Here is a 16,811-nt window from a genome sequence, read left to right on the forward strand (position 1 = left end):
GGGGCCTGTATCGCTCACCTGACTGGATTTGATCAAATATCAAAATAATGTTCATATTCAATTCGTTTTGTTTGTCAACCTCAAACAATGCTATATATGGTTAAAGTGTGGGGATCCCAACTGCTTTAAAAAGATTATGAAGTCCAGTTTACAACATGCATTCATAACTTTATGACTAGTAGCGATTTAAAGGAATAACCATTATTTCCCCTATGGGGCCCAATCCATTTGGTCCCATGGGGTTCAAAGTCATCATTTATGCAAAATCTGTTTTGCTTTCTCCAAGAATGTTTCTGATCAAATTGGGTTCAAATTCATTCATAACTTAATGACTAGTAGCGATTTAAAGGAATTATCTCTATTTCCCCTATTGGGCCCCGCCCCTTTGGCCCCATGGGGGTCAAAGTCATCATTTATGCAAAATCTGTTCTTCCCCCAAGGATGTTTCTGACTTAATTAAGTTCAAATCCATTCATACCTTTATTACTTGTAGCCATTTAAAGGAATTACAACTATTTCCCCTATTGGGCCCCGCTCATTTGGCCCCTTGGGGGTCAGAGTCACCATTTATGCAAAATCTGTTCGACTTCCCCCAAGGATGTTTCTGACCAAATTAGGATCAAATCCATTGATAACTTTATGACTAGTAACGATTTAAAGGCTTTACCTCTATTTACCTTATTGGACCCCGCCCCTTTGGCCTCTCGGGGGTCAGACTCACCATTTATGCAAAATCTGTTCCCCTTCCCCCAAGGATGTTTCTGACCAAATTGGGATCAAATCCTTTCATAACTAAATAACAAGTAGCGATTTAAAGGAATTATCTCAATTTCCCCTATTGAGCCCTGCCCCTTTGGCCCCTTGGGGGTCGGAGTCACTATTTATGCAAAATCTGTTCCACTTTCCCCAAGGATGTTTCTGACCAAATTGGGATCAAATTCTTTCATAACTTGATGACAAGCAGCGATTTAAAGGAATTACAACTATTTCCCCTATTTGGCCCCACCTCTTTGGCCCCTTCAGGGTCGGTCACCATTTATGCAAAATCTGTTCCACTTTCCCCAAGGATGTTTCTGACCAAATTGGGTTTAAATCCATTCATAACTTTATGACAAGTAGCAATTTAAAGGAATTACAACTATTTCCCCTATTTGGCCCCGCCCCTTGGGGGTCAGACCCACCATTTATGCAAAATCTGTTCCCCTTTCCCCAAGGATGTTTCTGACCAAATTGGGTTTAAATCCATTCATAACTTTATGACTAGTAGCGATTTAAAGGAATTGCCTCAATTTCCCCTATTGGGCCCCGGCCCCTTGGGGGTCAGAGTCACCATTTATGCAAAATCTGATCCCCTTCCGCCAAGGATGTTTCTGAACAAATTTGGTCAAAATCCAACAAGAACTTTTTGACTAGTAGCGATTTGAAGCAAATGTTGACAGACGATACTCCATGACATAAGCTCACAGGACCTTCGGTCCAGGCGAGCTAAAAACCTAAACACAGAAAATACTTTCTCACTTGGGAGTCTTTCCAAAATTCCTTCAAATCCTTGAAAATGTGATTTCCAACATCAGATTTATCACCAAATCTATTTGAACCTATCACAAAAGGTGTATGAGAACGGTTTCATAATTATGGCCAAAAATATGTCAAAATTTAGGAAATATATATCTTTTGACTGAATAGCTTTTTTTGACTCAAAACTTTTATGCAAAGTATCGATCCTATCACATTATGACTATCAACATCTATCAATCATTATGAAGATAATCAGACAGAAGACGGCCCTTTATGCCTACAACCACTTTATGACGATCATAAAAAATAAGACAGACCATTCTGTTTTATATTTGTTTACTGGATATTTAATTCATTCGTATAATTCCATCACAAACTGTACAACAAGAAAGAATCTGGGATCTGCAAGCTCAATGACATCTGCTGACAAAAAGAATCCGAAGGTATCTAATAAAATCTTGTACCTCCTTTGGTTTAAATACAACATTAAGAAGCTTATAAACTGTGATTTTTTTTTCTTCAACCCCCCCCCCAGAAAATCTAGTTGAAAGCAACATCATAAAACAATTCTTTAGGATTTGTGTCAGTTTAAAATACATTTTATATTAATATTTTTTCTAATTTTCAACATACCATATTCAGTGAAGCAGAGTATTTCGCTATGAAGCCTGAAAAGAATTGTTCTAATCAAACACTACGTGTTTTATGTAAGATTCAAGAGAAAAACTCCCTGTTACTCGCCTCTCGTCTAAAATTACTAGTTAAACATGTATTAAATCATTTGACTGCTTTGAAAATTTCTTCATAGGATTTTTGTCAACAATGAATATTTTGCGAGCATAAATTCAAAGACCGTCTCTTCAGTTCAGTTTCCTGTGTTGATTTGCAGCACCTACATGTGTAAGGTCATTGATAGGAATTTCAAATTATAATTTATTTTGAAGATGAAAACTTGTGTATATTAGCTTTTATTGTCACCAACACAATACAAATAATCACCAATCAAGAATTACTTTCTGACTGAAAACCTTGTACCAAAAGGATATTTCGTTATATGTAAAAGTTCAAATTTGACATAAACTAATTGTTACAGATTTTCTTTTCAATGATCATGAAATTTCCATGTTTCAATACATGAGTTATTTTCCATACTTATAATGGATTATCTTTATAAACCACACTTTTATCCACCAATCAAAATAAAAGGAAGCTGTGTCTTCAAAATTATTGATCATTCCTCATTAAAACTTTGGATTATGTAGGTCCCACACGATCATTAGTATCACCACATTTTCCCAGTGATTTGATACTGAAGTACAACAGTTTTCCACTTAGTTGTCAATTTTCTTTTTCTTGTGTTGAAATATCACAATACATATAAATCTCAGTGCTTCTTCTTCTTGTGTTCTACATCATGCCCGGCTTCCCCTGTTTTTCGTTTTTGTAAAATATTCTGGATTTTCTGCCATTGTCTATCTAACTCAGCCTTCTCATCCTTGGGTCCGGCTCGCCTGGTCTTTCGACCATCAGCCATTTTAACTCCATACTGGAAAGCCGCCCTAAAATCACAAAAGTGATATTGATATGGTGTAATCCCAGAGCATTCCAATATTTTGATAAATCAAAGATAATTAAGACTTCTATATTCTATTGTCTAACATTCTAACAAATGGCTGCCACAGGTGTTAGATTAGACAGGTTTTATCTATGGTTTCTTTCTGGCAAAAAGTTATCACCAAATTACCTGACCACTGTGAGAACTGTCATTAATTATAGCAAAATAAATGTGTTGAATTCATTATTTGATGTTGTGTAAAACCTTACATTATTGTATTTCCCTGTGACTAACTACAGTGATAATTAACGCTAAAGTATAATAAACATACTTAGGAAGGGCCTCTTTGTTGGCCATGTAGTCACTATACTCTTCCTGGGTGTCAAAGTCCCATCGTCCAATGGGTCCCTTCTTGTTTCCTTGGTCCATTTTACTGTAGTCGACCTCATCATCAGAGTCACCAAACGCATCCGCAGCTTCCTCCATCCTGGAAAATACAACATTACTTATAATTTCTATGTAAATATCTCTGTTCATTGTGCTTTGAAATAAAAGCCCTTATCCATTTTTAATACCATACTCTCCCCACATTACAAAGAAAAACAAGAAATATCTTTAAAAAAGATAAACGGCATAGTCTTTAATGCTGGTGGTTATAATGTAAAACTGCTGGTGAAATAAATTAACGAACTATGCATTTCAGCACGGATAACAATATAATATCAGTTTGAATCATTTTTAGTGATAATAAGACTGCATTTGAATCAGGAATATAATTTTATCAATGTGTCATTTGAAAAGATATCTCCACTTATTTAGCTTGCATTCAATCTTAATTTGTTTCGTTTTTTTAACTGCATATCTGCATTTTGCATTTACAGCTACATTGACCAATCACATACTTCATCTTGACCAGTAACGCCACCTTTCGCATCATATACGGGGCAAAAAGGATATTATAAGGCTATGCCGAAAAATTATTTAGTAGTCAAATGTTGCTTACATTATGTACTTGGACTGTAAATATATATTTTCCACATAATTACATGATGTACCAAAATATATATATGAAGCCTTGTATATTTGTACTTCAGTCATAGGATGTTACTTGATGTAACAATCTGTTAAGCCATTCAAACAGAACACAGGACTTGCATAAGTCATTGAGATTCTGATTTGTGGACTAAAAGCCAGAGACTTGCATTTTTGAGTCCTTGATATGGGAGACATTCTCAGAAGCGAGAAACAAGCTAAAATGACTGCTGTGTTAAGGAAGTCTTAAATTCTTTGAATTCGTTGGTTATTCTAACCACACTTTGCCCCGTGAACAGCCAGGGTCATTTTGAGGCAGGGTTTCCTCAAAGTAGTTGGTGACTACCTTACTGAACAACATACGGGAGGCCAGTCGCATGTCATCCAGAGCAATCAGGATAAAGTGTCCTGCCCTAAGATACAACCACATCAGTAAGTGTCCTGCCCTAAGATACAACCACATCAGTACAGAGTACACAGACTGGTCCGTTTTTCAGCTTTAGAGGAAACAAACAGCATAGGTAGGGAGCACTGAACCATGCATGTTGGATCTTCACCTAAGGTTTTATGGCCAACACTAACTGAATGAGCTATCTCAACCTCCTTCTAACCACACATTCATTCAAATATAGGGGCCTGTTCGTTTATGCAGACAAACCGGTTAGTCAGTTTTTAAATGTAATATTTCAAACATATATCTTGACGGACCTGCAAATGTTAATACAGGCCTTGGGAGTCTGTCAAGGTTCATCTGAAAACAATATAAAATCGCCAGGATCATCTTTATTTCATAAACGAACACCGGTCCAACTGTTTGGACCGCAAAAACGAAAACGGCTAAGGTAAAATATCATTAATGTAAAATTATGCATTATATAATATAGTAGTTTACAAACATACCCAGGATAACACTCTGCATAACTGTCCACTCCAACTTTGGCCTTTAGCTTCTTCATCCATGACTCGGCCTTCTTAGCCTCAGCCCTGTGAAAATATTGATAAAGTTGGACAAGAAATGTAAAAGGTGTTAAACAGAACAGGAAATAACTGTCAATATCTAACTAAAATGGAGTAAATCAATATTTGTTATATCTACTCAAAAGATCTTGTTACACTTGCAATAAAACAATCATAATTTATGAAAATGAACAACACAATAAAATATGACAATTTTATAATAATTAGTGTTAAAACTAAAACTACAAAATAGATTGCAAAATATTCAAAAGAAAATTTACAAACTATAAAATCTTGTCTTTCAACAACAAATGGTCATTTTTAAGACATTTTGTATGATTTATCTTTTTATTTGTCTTATAACATTTCATTGTGAAGGACTTTCTTGTTGAGTACTTAGCCACTTACGATGCTTTCTCCTCTTCTATTTCAGCATAGCTCTACAATGGAAAACAAAAGTAGTGTTTAAACAATGTATCATTTCTAGAGATAAAAATGTAAAATATGCATTAACTTTGCATTCTTCAGTGCGTTTGAAAATGATTCTCTGCCAATGATGGGTATGTGCAGATGTCTACAATATGATCAACTGTATCAATTCTATTTGGTTAAAATTACGCTTTTTGAGAAACGAATATAAATGCAGAAATGTAAAGCAAAGTGTAGATGACAATACCACTGCAGTCTCAAGAAATTGGAGAAAACCAGTCTCACTCGGCAGCTTTACATGTAGTTGATACAAATATATGTGAATAAAACTACAAAAATAAATTCCCTACGAAATTAAAGAAATTGAATTGTCTTTCAGTATCCCTTAAGCCTATTGGGTCATAAGCAATTTATCAGATACTCATAATACATTTCCAAATCAATCCTTCACTGAATATGTTGAGATGTTTATCTAATGATGCAGCTTTTCAGCTTCCTTTATTCTCACCTTGAACCTATCATTAATTGTTTTAACCATCTCTGTTGCTGTTTGTGGGATAACTTTTTCCTCATCCTGGAAAACAAAATAAAGTCACAATTAAAAACAGAAACTGAATTGAAAATATCATATAACAACCCTGTTATCAGTGAACATACTAGTATTACGTAACATCCATCAGAGCTGTGATTTCCATTGTTATTTGATTTCATGGCGACACATATACGACAAAAGACTTTTACATTATTTTCCATTCCATGAGAAATTAATAAAACTTAAAAAGAAAACTTAATCATTTATCCTCACCAACATTTTGTAAAAATGAAAATTTACTTTGACTTGTTCCATAGATATAATATAAAATGGAAAATCACGTACAATCCTTAGCATTAAATAAATAAATAAAATATAAGGTATTTTTAAAACATCTAACACCATGGCAATAGAGAAAAGAGAAGAAATCCTCTGAATTTCATCAATACCTCCTCGGATGGCTTCTCAAAGTATGATTTTTTCTTCCTCTCCTCTCTTTCTCCTCTGTGTGCATCACGTTCACGGTGAGACTCCCTGTCACGATCTCGTCCACGGTCACGATCCCTTTCTCTATCACCCCTGTCTCTATCTCGTCGATCTCTGTCACGGTCTCTCCCCTGGTCACGCCCCTGGTCGCGGTCACGATTACGCTCCCTATCCCTGTCTCTATCACGATCACGATATTCACGATCTCTTCGGCTTTCACGTTCATCCTCTCGACCTCGATCTCGTCTGTCTTTCCTGTCCTTAGACTTTGAAACACTTGGCATGTAGTCACCAGCATCAGCATAAATACTGTTAAATACAATAACAATGTCTCATAGATAAATATTTCATGAAATCAGGTTCTAAGGCAAATGTATAACTACATAGTTTTCTATACATTCAATGTGCATTTTCTGTACAAAACTTTTTTGCTTCAAGTACGAAAAATAGTCTTTTTAATCTTAGTACGCTGTCTTGGAATTTGAAATGCCTTTTTATCAAAGATTAATGGAATTTGTTATCTATAAGATGGAAAAATAATCAAAATCTAGTTCTCTGGATAACGCAAGGGAGATCAAATTGCTTACTTGTCATCGGCCCCAGGTAATTTCTCCTTTGGTTTTTCTTCATCCTTCAATTTACCTGTAATAGAGTAAGAGACCAGACCAATAAATCAAGTTTCAATTTACCAAATGTTTCATTATTATTTTATAAAACTGTAAATTTGATGGTATGTGGTTTTACAAAACTTGATACGAGTAAATTTGAATTTAATATTTCACAACATTGTGACAAAGTTTATTCCAGGTGTCGTGAGAGTAATGATACATTTTAGATCACCATGGATACATAGTGTGTTGTGTACAGAAAAGGTTGTCTTTTCAGTGGTCCAAAATTGAAAATTAAGCAAAAATTTATCAAAGAAATAATGAAATAAACCATAGTTTCACTTCTGATTTCAATTTCCAGGGATCATTGTTTTCTCCTATCTTCAAAAATAGCATATTAGAATCTCTCAAAAATAACAACTATAACTTACAGTGTCAGTTTTTTTGGTGTTTTTTTTATTAAAATTTCCACTGTGTTAAATCATATAGCACAAGTACTTAATATGTTTACAGCAATCTACCAAGACACATTGAAGTCTAAGAGGACAGTAATGACTTGTTTAACTGACCTTTCTCCTTCTTCTTGAGTTTCTTGCTTTCCCTGCGGCCTTGTCGGAGGTAGGACAGAATCTGTGTGAGCTTGTTGATGACAATATCGTTCGTGGTCAAGGTTGTTGTGGCCTGTTAGAGAGTAGAACAACATTGATTATATGACACTTACATCCAGAGAATATTCATACTTAAATCTGTGTTCTGGTCTTCAAAACAGATGAATTTGTATAGTAAATCATCACACATTCTTTAATTTATTGATAAAGATGATTTCATTCATTATTTAAAAAAAAAAAAAACATTTTATAGACAGCACTTGGAGGGTTGAAGATTGAAGAGGGAAAGATGTCATATACACGATCAGACTACCTTTGAGGAAAGACAAGGAAACAGGTAACCTAGTTGTCAACTGTCATAACTATAAACCTATATGAAGCAGATAACCTAGTTGTCAACTGTCATTGCTGTATACCTCTAAACTAGGGCAGTCAGCCTTGCTTCTGATGGTTGTCGTGGGAACATCCAAATCTGCATATTCATCCTCCAAATCTACAACATATGCCATGCGTCGGGGCAAAAACAATTCATTCCTCTCTGGTAGTCTGTTCTTGAACAATATTCGGTAAATATTTCTTCCTGAAAAATATGACGTACATTATTATCATAACCTGTAAGAAAACAACTGCCATGAGAAACACATTCAATTGTTTATTTGGTTTATATACATGTACATCATATGTTTACTATATTTGATTATATATTTTAAACTGAACTATAAATGTAATCAGCCATCAGAACACCACTATTTAAAAAAAAATTAAAATCAAACAAACACAGTATGATTATATAAAGAGCTGAATTCTGGCTTAAGATTAAAATTTGATTTTACAAATAAAGATTATGAACAAACTTAAATACATATCTAAATAAAGTAAAATTTTCTTGTGGTTCAATTTTTATAAAATCTTTCTGTAGTACAAAATTTATAATTTTTTTTATATATTTTTGGTACAAAATTTACCAATTCATCTCTAAAGTGTGAAGAGAAAAGTATTCTTATTCCCCCAAACCTCCAAAACAAACCAGTCTTTATACTCACCCATCTTTGTCTTGAATTGTATTAATGTTTCTGGATCCTCTTTTTCTTCTCTACAATATAATAATTTTATCTATTTTGATTTTTTCAAATTCAAAATATGTACACATACTTCAATGAAGACTATATATATAGCTAGAGTCTACATCTTCAGGGGGAAGGGATTATTTAAATTTCTGCTTTCTTAAAATCTTTTAATATTTCTAAAATTTGTTATGTGAATATGATGTATTCATGCAGTGGTGAGGACTGTTTTTATCTAAAGAAAGTATTCGTAAACACATATAATTACTAACTCAAATGACTGCAGATGACTCATATCTCCTAATTTCACACTTTTGCTACACATTAAATTTCCAATTTCTGCAAGTTGCAATTTCCCAAAATGGCAAGGAAAAATACTGTTTTATAATAAAAAGGCACACCAAGAAGATAATCAAATCAATTGAGAGGCAGCGACCTACTTTTTGGGTGCTGGGGTTACTAGGGCAGCTGGTACAGAGCCAGTGGTTTGGCCTGGGGCTGGGGCCTGACCAGGGGCTTGGCTTTGGGGTTGAGCTGGAGCTTGTGATGCACTCTGAGGCTGAGATACAATCATTTCCATCACTTCTTCATCCTCGCGTTCCTTACTGTGAATCTCCGCCCTCACCTACACACAAACATATATAATGCAGCACTGTATAACTTTTCAAATCAAGTTGGCTTATTGACGATGTAACAAAAGGATTGGGATGAAATTTGTCTCAGATTACATGTCTCATAATAAATTAAACAAAAGGCCAAGGGCCACATCATTCTCTGGGCATGGTATTATTATTCAATTCATTATTGTCAATTTTCTTGCATTTGGTCATTATAATTTGTTTGTCAGAACGATATTTTACAGTGCAGTCCTTACAACTTTCTCAGGCTGAATTTCCAAATTTTTCTGTTCATATTTACTACTTTTATGAAAAAGGAATTTTGGTCACAGACCCAATCAGAGAGCGAGGAACAACAGTCAAAATGACCCCTTTTGTGTACGCTCCTTATTTTGGTTGATACGGGAGAAAGAGTAAGTCAGTATATACATGTGTCGCCTAGTAACTGGTAAGTATACATGTGTTTCACAGTTGTTATTTAATTTTGATTGTTACCAACACAATACCTTTTATCTGGCATCACAACATACAGCCATGAATGCACAGTTAAGCTTAAAATCTGTTTACAAGGTGCAAATTTTTCAACCGATGGCTACAGTTCTCTTGGGCAATAAAAAGCCCCAGAGAACTAAAAATGATGTACTTTTACGAATTTTTGAAAAAGGCTGCTCTTATTGAAGTTTGGGCAAGAATATTGGTATACATTTATTACATACCTTCATTACAATTACATGAGCACAGGTGTTCCTTACTTAACTTAAGGAAATTCTTTAACTGAAAATGTTCCATAAAACGCATTATAATGGAAACATCTTCCCTTAAATTCTGTTACGCTTTCCTTTGGAAATTTTAAGTTAAAGAATCTTGATGGAACTTTTAACATACAACATGGACAAGAATCAAATTACCTTTTCCAACAAGGCAAAATCCAAGCCTTTCACCAAATGGGTGTGTTCCATGTCACCTCCCAGGTATTTGGATTCCTGAATCAGCTGTTTTCTTCTCTCTGCATAGTTCTCACCGCTGGAAAGGTCAAAAGACATTCATCATTCGTCCTGTTAAGTTTCCAATGATCCTGTTCCATCATGCTTAATAATACACCATGATATTCATGACACAAGTGTCTTAAAACTTATTGGTGTGTCATTATCAAGACAGGCCTTAAATATATGTAATTATATTCTTTAAGTTGTACAAATATAGAAATCAGACAACAGGTTATGAAAGAGGCAGAGCAAATTATACAAATAATCTTACCACAGTACCTACAGCTACAGATCTGCCTTCTCGTATTAGATTCATATATTTTTTTATGTTTGTGCTTTAAATTTACCTGCCAGTTTTTCATTTCACTTCAGGAAAAATGACTAGATAATAACCAGAATTTTTTGCCAATAGTACATGAAGTTCTCTACTATAAAATTAGTTTATATAATGCAATGTACAATGTCTTGAGGAAAAAGTTTCACATTAAAACTTAAATCATAGAACATTGTAGGATGAAGCATTATAGCCAATTATCAAAATTTATTGAAGATTGTGATAATACCAAAGAAATGTACTATGAAATGTTCACAAACATACCAGTTTGATTTTCACCACCCACAAAACCATTACTTGTGATGAGTCAGTTTGTATGTCTGATAAGTTGTGAAATTAGCATGTCATGGTTCACAAGACTACTTTAAAAAACTGATATCAAATCCAGCAGAAATGTATCCAATATTATAATTGATTTGCTTACGCCTTTGCATCTGGTGCCACAGCTCGATAATCGGCTGTAGTACTGATAATCTCAGTCTCTGCGTAGTCCCGATTAAGTCCATCTCGTCTCTCTCTTGCCTTTAAAACAAGAAAATTAAAAAGTTATTACATTTCGTATACATTACCAATACCTGTCAAGCAGCCTTTCTTGTGTAAAAAAATTATTCAATTCATTCAATGTACAACCATATCCTTTCATTTTTTTTCAAATTAATACAGGTATATATATCAGTCATACCCGATCTCTGTATTTTTCCTCCAGTTCTTTCTGTCGTTCTTCTTCCAATCGCTTGAGCTTTGCATAGTAACTGAAATTCAACAAGGATAAAACATTATTACTGCATGAATAATTCAACTGATTTTTTATATTAATTCAGTGTGCATGTTTTACACTTCACATGGTATAATAAGAAATATTTTGCGATAAATGAACATAGATTATCTTTTAGATGTTAAGGTTAATTACCTTTTCTTTTTCCGTCGTTTTGTTGCTGGATCATCATCATCTTCCTCTGGTCTAGTCGGTAATGGACTGAAAAAGATATTCAACACAATGGTTAAATGATAAAAGTTTTAATTTGCTGTACTTGTCCTAAAATAAGCCTAACGGCTAACATATGAACTTTGACTCAAAGTAGAGTTTTGGCTAACTCAGTAGTAAGAAAGATTTTTTTTCTGATTTACAATAGGATATATATAGGTAGGTTTGTTATATATATAATCACCAGACAATGAGATAAAGTATTGATGCCAGAGGTAGGTATTTCAAGAAATGATATTTCTTATATGAAGATGACCCATGTGGAATATGTACACTTTAAATGTTAACAATACTGTGTATGCTCAGAGATTTCAGCTTTACCGTTGCAATTGATTATGGTTTTTTTTCTTCCAAGAATTACTCTCGGATTTATGATAAATGCTTTATACAATTTTATGTACACTGTACTTCAAATTTAAAGAAAGATTATTTGACCTTTATATTGCTAAACGCCAAGGGAAAAAGCCCAGCTTACATGGCACATGGCAGAACTAAATAATCACAGGAACCGATCATGAAAGGCCGACATCACATTTGATACAGGAACTATAACTGTCATGATGGAATTATAAGATATCTACAGGAACTTGTACATGTCTTAAAAGACTTACAACAGGGCATTGATTAGACCCTTGACAGTATGTTTTGACTCCTCAACTTGAGATTTGACTCTTGAGATCGGAAGGTCACATCTATATGACGTGTTTCTTGACCCTTCAATTTTTTTTAGAAATAGTGATGTAACTTCTGAAATTGCTAAAAATCAAGGGTAAACTGGATACCCTGAGACTTCCATGACATAACACAATATTACATGAACTACACCTTTCATGGCAGAACCTAAAACAGCTACAGGAACATGTGTCATGACTCACATTTTAGGTACTCTTGCACTGCTGTTGGTGCTACTACTGCTACTATGTGGTATTGACCCTGTGGGAGCCCTTGGGGTCATGAGCATTTTCCTAAAATCGTCATTTGTAAGAGGATGACTGTAAAGATAAAACAATATAAACAACAATGTATTTCTGTTATAAACATGTAATAATGAAAGATTTATTGAACAATATTGGTAAAGCCACAAGTGAAATAAAAACATTTTTTTTTTCCAATCTGAAATACATGAATTACTTGTTAAGTTCTTAGCTAGCTATTAAAGAGATATCAATTCAAAATTAAGAACACATGTCTTAACAGAATTTTTTTTTTTTCAAAAATTGATTATTATATGACAATGTTATGCACATTTACAACAAAGGTATACGTAGTATTTTGGAACTGGGAGGACAAAGTACATCTGATCATGATCAATATATCAAACATATATAACAATCATTGACAAATGAAAACAAAATAGTATGTTCATTTTCAAACCAAATGATAGATTATTAAGGTCCAGAGTGATGTTTTGCGATTCTGATCTGCAATTATTAGAAGATAATGATCAGTTACTAAATTTTGAATATTTCATACCCTTCATCATCTTCATCATCTATGCGGAAGTCTGTTGGTGGAAGAGGGTTGGAAAACACTTCTGAATCTCCTAAAATAAAATAATAAAATTAGCTTTCTTACTTCCATATCAGTAGGCAGTGTATGCACTTGTATGAGACCTTTCTGTACCATACTATATGATCATATCTAGAACAAAATTATTGACAAACTTTTGTTCAACTGTAATATATAGTACAGCATACTATGCAAGACTTTATCCAATTAATCAGGTTGGTCACAACCTTGAATCTGGGTATGGTAGTCCTGCATTTGAGTAACACTTACTACTTTCAGTGTAAAGTAACTCATATGTAGGATAATTTAAATTAGAAACACAAAGTTCTTTTATGCATTTGTAACCATAAAGGCTGTCATCTTTTAAACATGGTCCAATAACCAATGTGACACTGTCTATATTTGCACAAGAACTGTTTATTTCTGTTATCTAACTGTGTCCTACAATGACAATTTATATCCCTGACTTTGTTCTCCATTGACTATTGTACATGTACAGCCACTGGCAGCATTTAGCGCCAATGTCATAGGTGCCCATGGGTTTATGTGTTTTATATTTTAATAGACACATTATAATCAAAGTTGATAATACACATGTATTGTTAAAATATGGCGCTTTTTTTTTTTTTTTTGTTACAAATGCATAAAAGAACTTTGTGTTTCTGTTTCAAATTATATATCCATCATTTGAGTAAATTGTTTATTACTGAAAGTAGTAACTGCTACTCAAAATGCAGGACTTTTAAGTTTATAAACTGACAAAAAGATCACAGTATCAGCTATGCGATGCATACACAGTGACATTATAATTCTTAATCAGAATGTGGAACTTCACTCTTTACACATAGTATCACAGTGCACACTACTACAATCAGCTGACATTAGTATAGAAATCGACCACTTCAACTTATAGGCCTGTTTTTTTATACTCAAACATGTTTAACGTTTAAAACATTTGTATGGTTCAGCGGTTTTTCATGGCTTGGTTTTAACCACTCGATTAAATGGATAAACTTAAATTAAAGAGTTCCTCAAACGCGATTAAAAGCATGTTTAAGATAAATTCAAGATGGTGGAGCAAGTGCTGCTGCAAGCGATAGAGCTGACAGGCGAGGGAGGAGACTTTCAAATGTTGATTTCTCTAAACGAAAGTGAGACTGAAAGTCGGACAAAGACTGAAGATTGTTGATTTCTTTATAATAACCCTTTGGTCTGATATGACCTTCATGTTCTCCAGGGTTTGTTTGCAACAATGACAGTAACAGAGCATTTAAATGAAGTTGATATGGAGTATCACTTCGGCATGATTTCATCATATTAAAACATTTCTGAAAAATGCTGTTGATCTCTAGATCTTCGCACATCTCATTTTCAGACAGTATATGTTGAAGTATACAGTAATGTACCACAAGTATTCGGTCACTTCATATTTTTACTATAAATTTCATGCATTTTTTAAAAAATTTTAAATGAATTTTTATGACTTCGTTTTTCAATGTATTTTCTTGAAATTCCATACACTAGACTCATCCGACCAGTGCTCGAACACAAAACATAGTTTTTTGTTGTTTTATTTCCAATACCTATTGAAAAGTTAAAGTTTAATTGTGATTATCTAGGGCAGACTTACCGTTTGTAATTTCAAACCTATCACCGTGACTTTTGCACGTTGGTTTATTTTTGGCAGCAGGTCACATGACACCTGTGCAATGGCGGGTATTTACGTAAGTACAGACCAGTGCTCGAACACCCCTATAAAACTTTTGTTTTCAGTTTTTTGTGTGGTAAAGTCGGTTATATTGTAATGTAGACATTCTACATACATCCTTTCTTAAAAAAATATTGTTCAGATTATCAAACATCCCGTGGGATAAAAATAGATCGGAACACAGCGGAAGCTGACATTTTGGACCAGTGCGCATATCTTCCGATTCAGATCATAGTAGCATTGACGAGTAAAGATGTCCCATACCTATTATATTTTGCTAGAAATGTCAAAACTTATTCCTCTTGTCTACATCTGGTATACAACCATTGGTACTCGTCGACAATCAAGCTAAGGTCAACCTTTGTTGGGACAAGTGACGGTAAACAATCGTAGTGGTACCTGCTGTCGCACCCAACCCACAATCTGTCTTCGTCCGTCATTTTGATATTTTTTTCAAAACTGTGTCAGATCTACATTTGAATCATTACTTTTCTTTTAAATTATGTATTTTGCTATAATTCTTTCAAAATACATATTTTTCCATGAATGCTAACCTTTCCGGAAACAATGTTTGTTTGATGATATTTGATTGTACACTATATGATGACCATTGTCGTCTGCTCAAATTTGGATTATCGTCCTTGATAGAGAGCTATCGCTACCGGAGGTAAGAAAGTGCTGTTACACCCCATAATACTCATGTGGAAAGAACGGACAGAAAGTACGATTTAGGAAAAGAGAAGCAAAAATAAACAAAGTGTTCGAGCACTGGTCAGTATAGTCTAGGTAGACAATTGTACATGTTAGCTCATTCACCTGACACTGTCCTGATATTTTTTACATACTTTTTCGCTGCTTAATTTTCCAAAAATAGACAAATATAAGTATGTTGTCCGAAATATGAAGTCACTTTGCTCTTTATTCTTACTTAATGATTTCATTGCTATTTTTTTTTAATCTTAAAGATGCAGTATCTCTTGATATCAGCTATAGAACTTTATGCAAATATTGTAGCTAGTTCTTGTTGTTTTAACACCATTTTTTTCAACCAATGCGTTTATTAAAACCCTTAAACATGTTTATGTTTAATAGCTTAAACATGTTTCAGGTTATTTCAAACCATAAACATGTTCGAGTATAAAAACAGGTCTTATGTTTATGACGCGTGCAACAAAAAGTCAAAACAACCACATCACTGAGCCCTAAGACAAAGTCTCTTGGGCGTAAAACTTTCTCGTGATAATGGCACGTAAATGCATATATGATAGCATGCAGTAGACTAAGTATATTACGTTCAGGCATCTTGCAATATTCGGTAGAATCTCCAAACTAAGACGAGACAAGCGTAGTTTTTCAATCCGGAAGTAGGCCTACACACCGGAATGCATATCTGCGCATGCATTCGTATATAACCAAGGAGTCGAGGTACGCTTGCTAAATTTCCGGATTTGAACTGTCCAAATAAAAATACCGTAATAAAATGTGTATTCAGTTGTATTTATTAATTGGGCATACACAATAATTTGATATGGATATATATATACATATACACAAGTTATTTTCATCTGCGTCCATTGTGTATCGACCATATTGCCGATGCGTTATACAGTAAAAGATACGTACTGCGCATGTACACCATTTGGTAAAGAAAAAATAAGAAGAAATCAATAGAAATATTATATATATATATTTGTAAATACAAATGATAAGAAAACATTAATGAGAAGTGGTGTTTAAGCCAGCTACCCAAGAACAAGACAAGAGTTACGCCTAATTAAGAGACTGACACCATAATATGTCACAGTCAGATCAGCGACGGACAAGGTAATGTCATTTGACAGTGAATTCCATGAATATTACTTGTTATGTGTTTGGATTTTAAG

General features: G+C 34.0%; 1 protein-coding gene across 1 annotated transcript; it reads right to left on the reverse strand.

Moving 5' to 3' along the window:
- Positions 1–1,837: 1,837 nt before the first annotated feature.
- Positions 1,838–16,335, reverse strand: LOC117329530 (protein Red-like). Its single transcript, XM_033887516.1, has 18 exons — positions 16,221–16,335; positions 13,185–13,254; positions 12,587–12,703; positions 11,637–11,702; positions 11,409–11,478; positions 11,151–11,248; positions 10,315–10,429; positions 9,230–9,414; positions 8,769–8,818; positions 8,142–8,305; positions 7,687–7,798; positions 7,097–7,151; positions 6,473–6,818; positions 6,000–6,065; positions 5,471–5,502; positions 5,006–5,089; positions 3,405–3,560; positions 1,838–3,077 (listed from the first exon to the last, which is right to left on the reverse strand). The coding sequence occupies exons 1-18, from the start codon at positions 16,228–16,230 to the stop codon at positions 2,903–2,905; spliced, it is 1,971 nt and encodes a 656-aa protein (XP_033743407.1). The 5' UTR covers positions 16,231–16,335; the 3' UTR covers positions 1,838–2,902.
- Positions 16,336–16,811: the final 476 nt, after the last annotated feature.

Source organism: Pecten maximus, chromosome 6, assembly GCF_902652985.1.
Source record: "Pecten maximus chromosome 6, xPecMax1.1, whole genome shotgun sequence".
NCBI classification, from domain to species: Eukaryota; Metazoa; Mollusca; class Bivalvia; order Pectinida; family Pectinidae; genus Pecten; species Pecten maximus.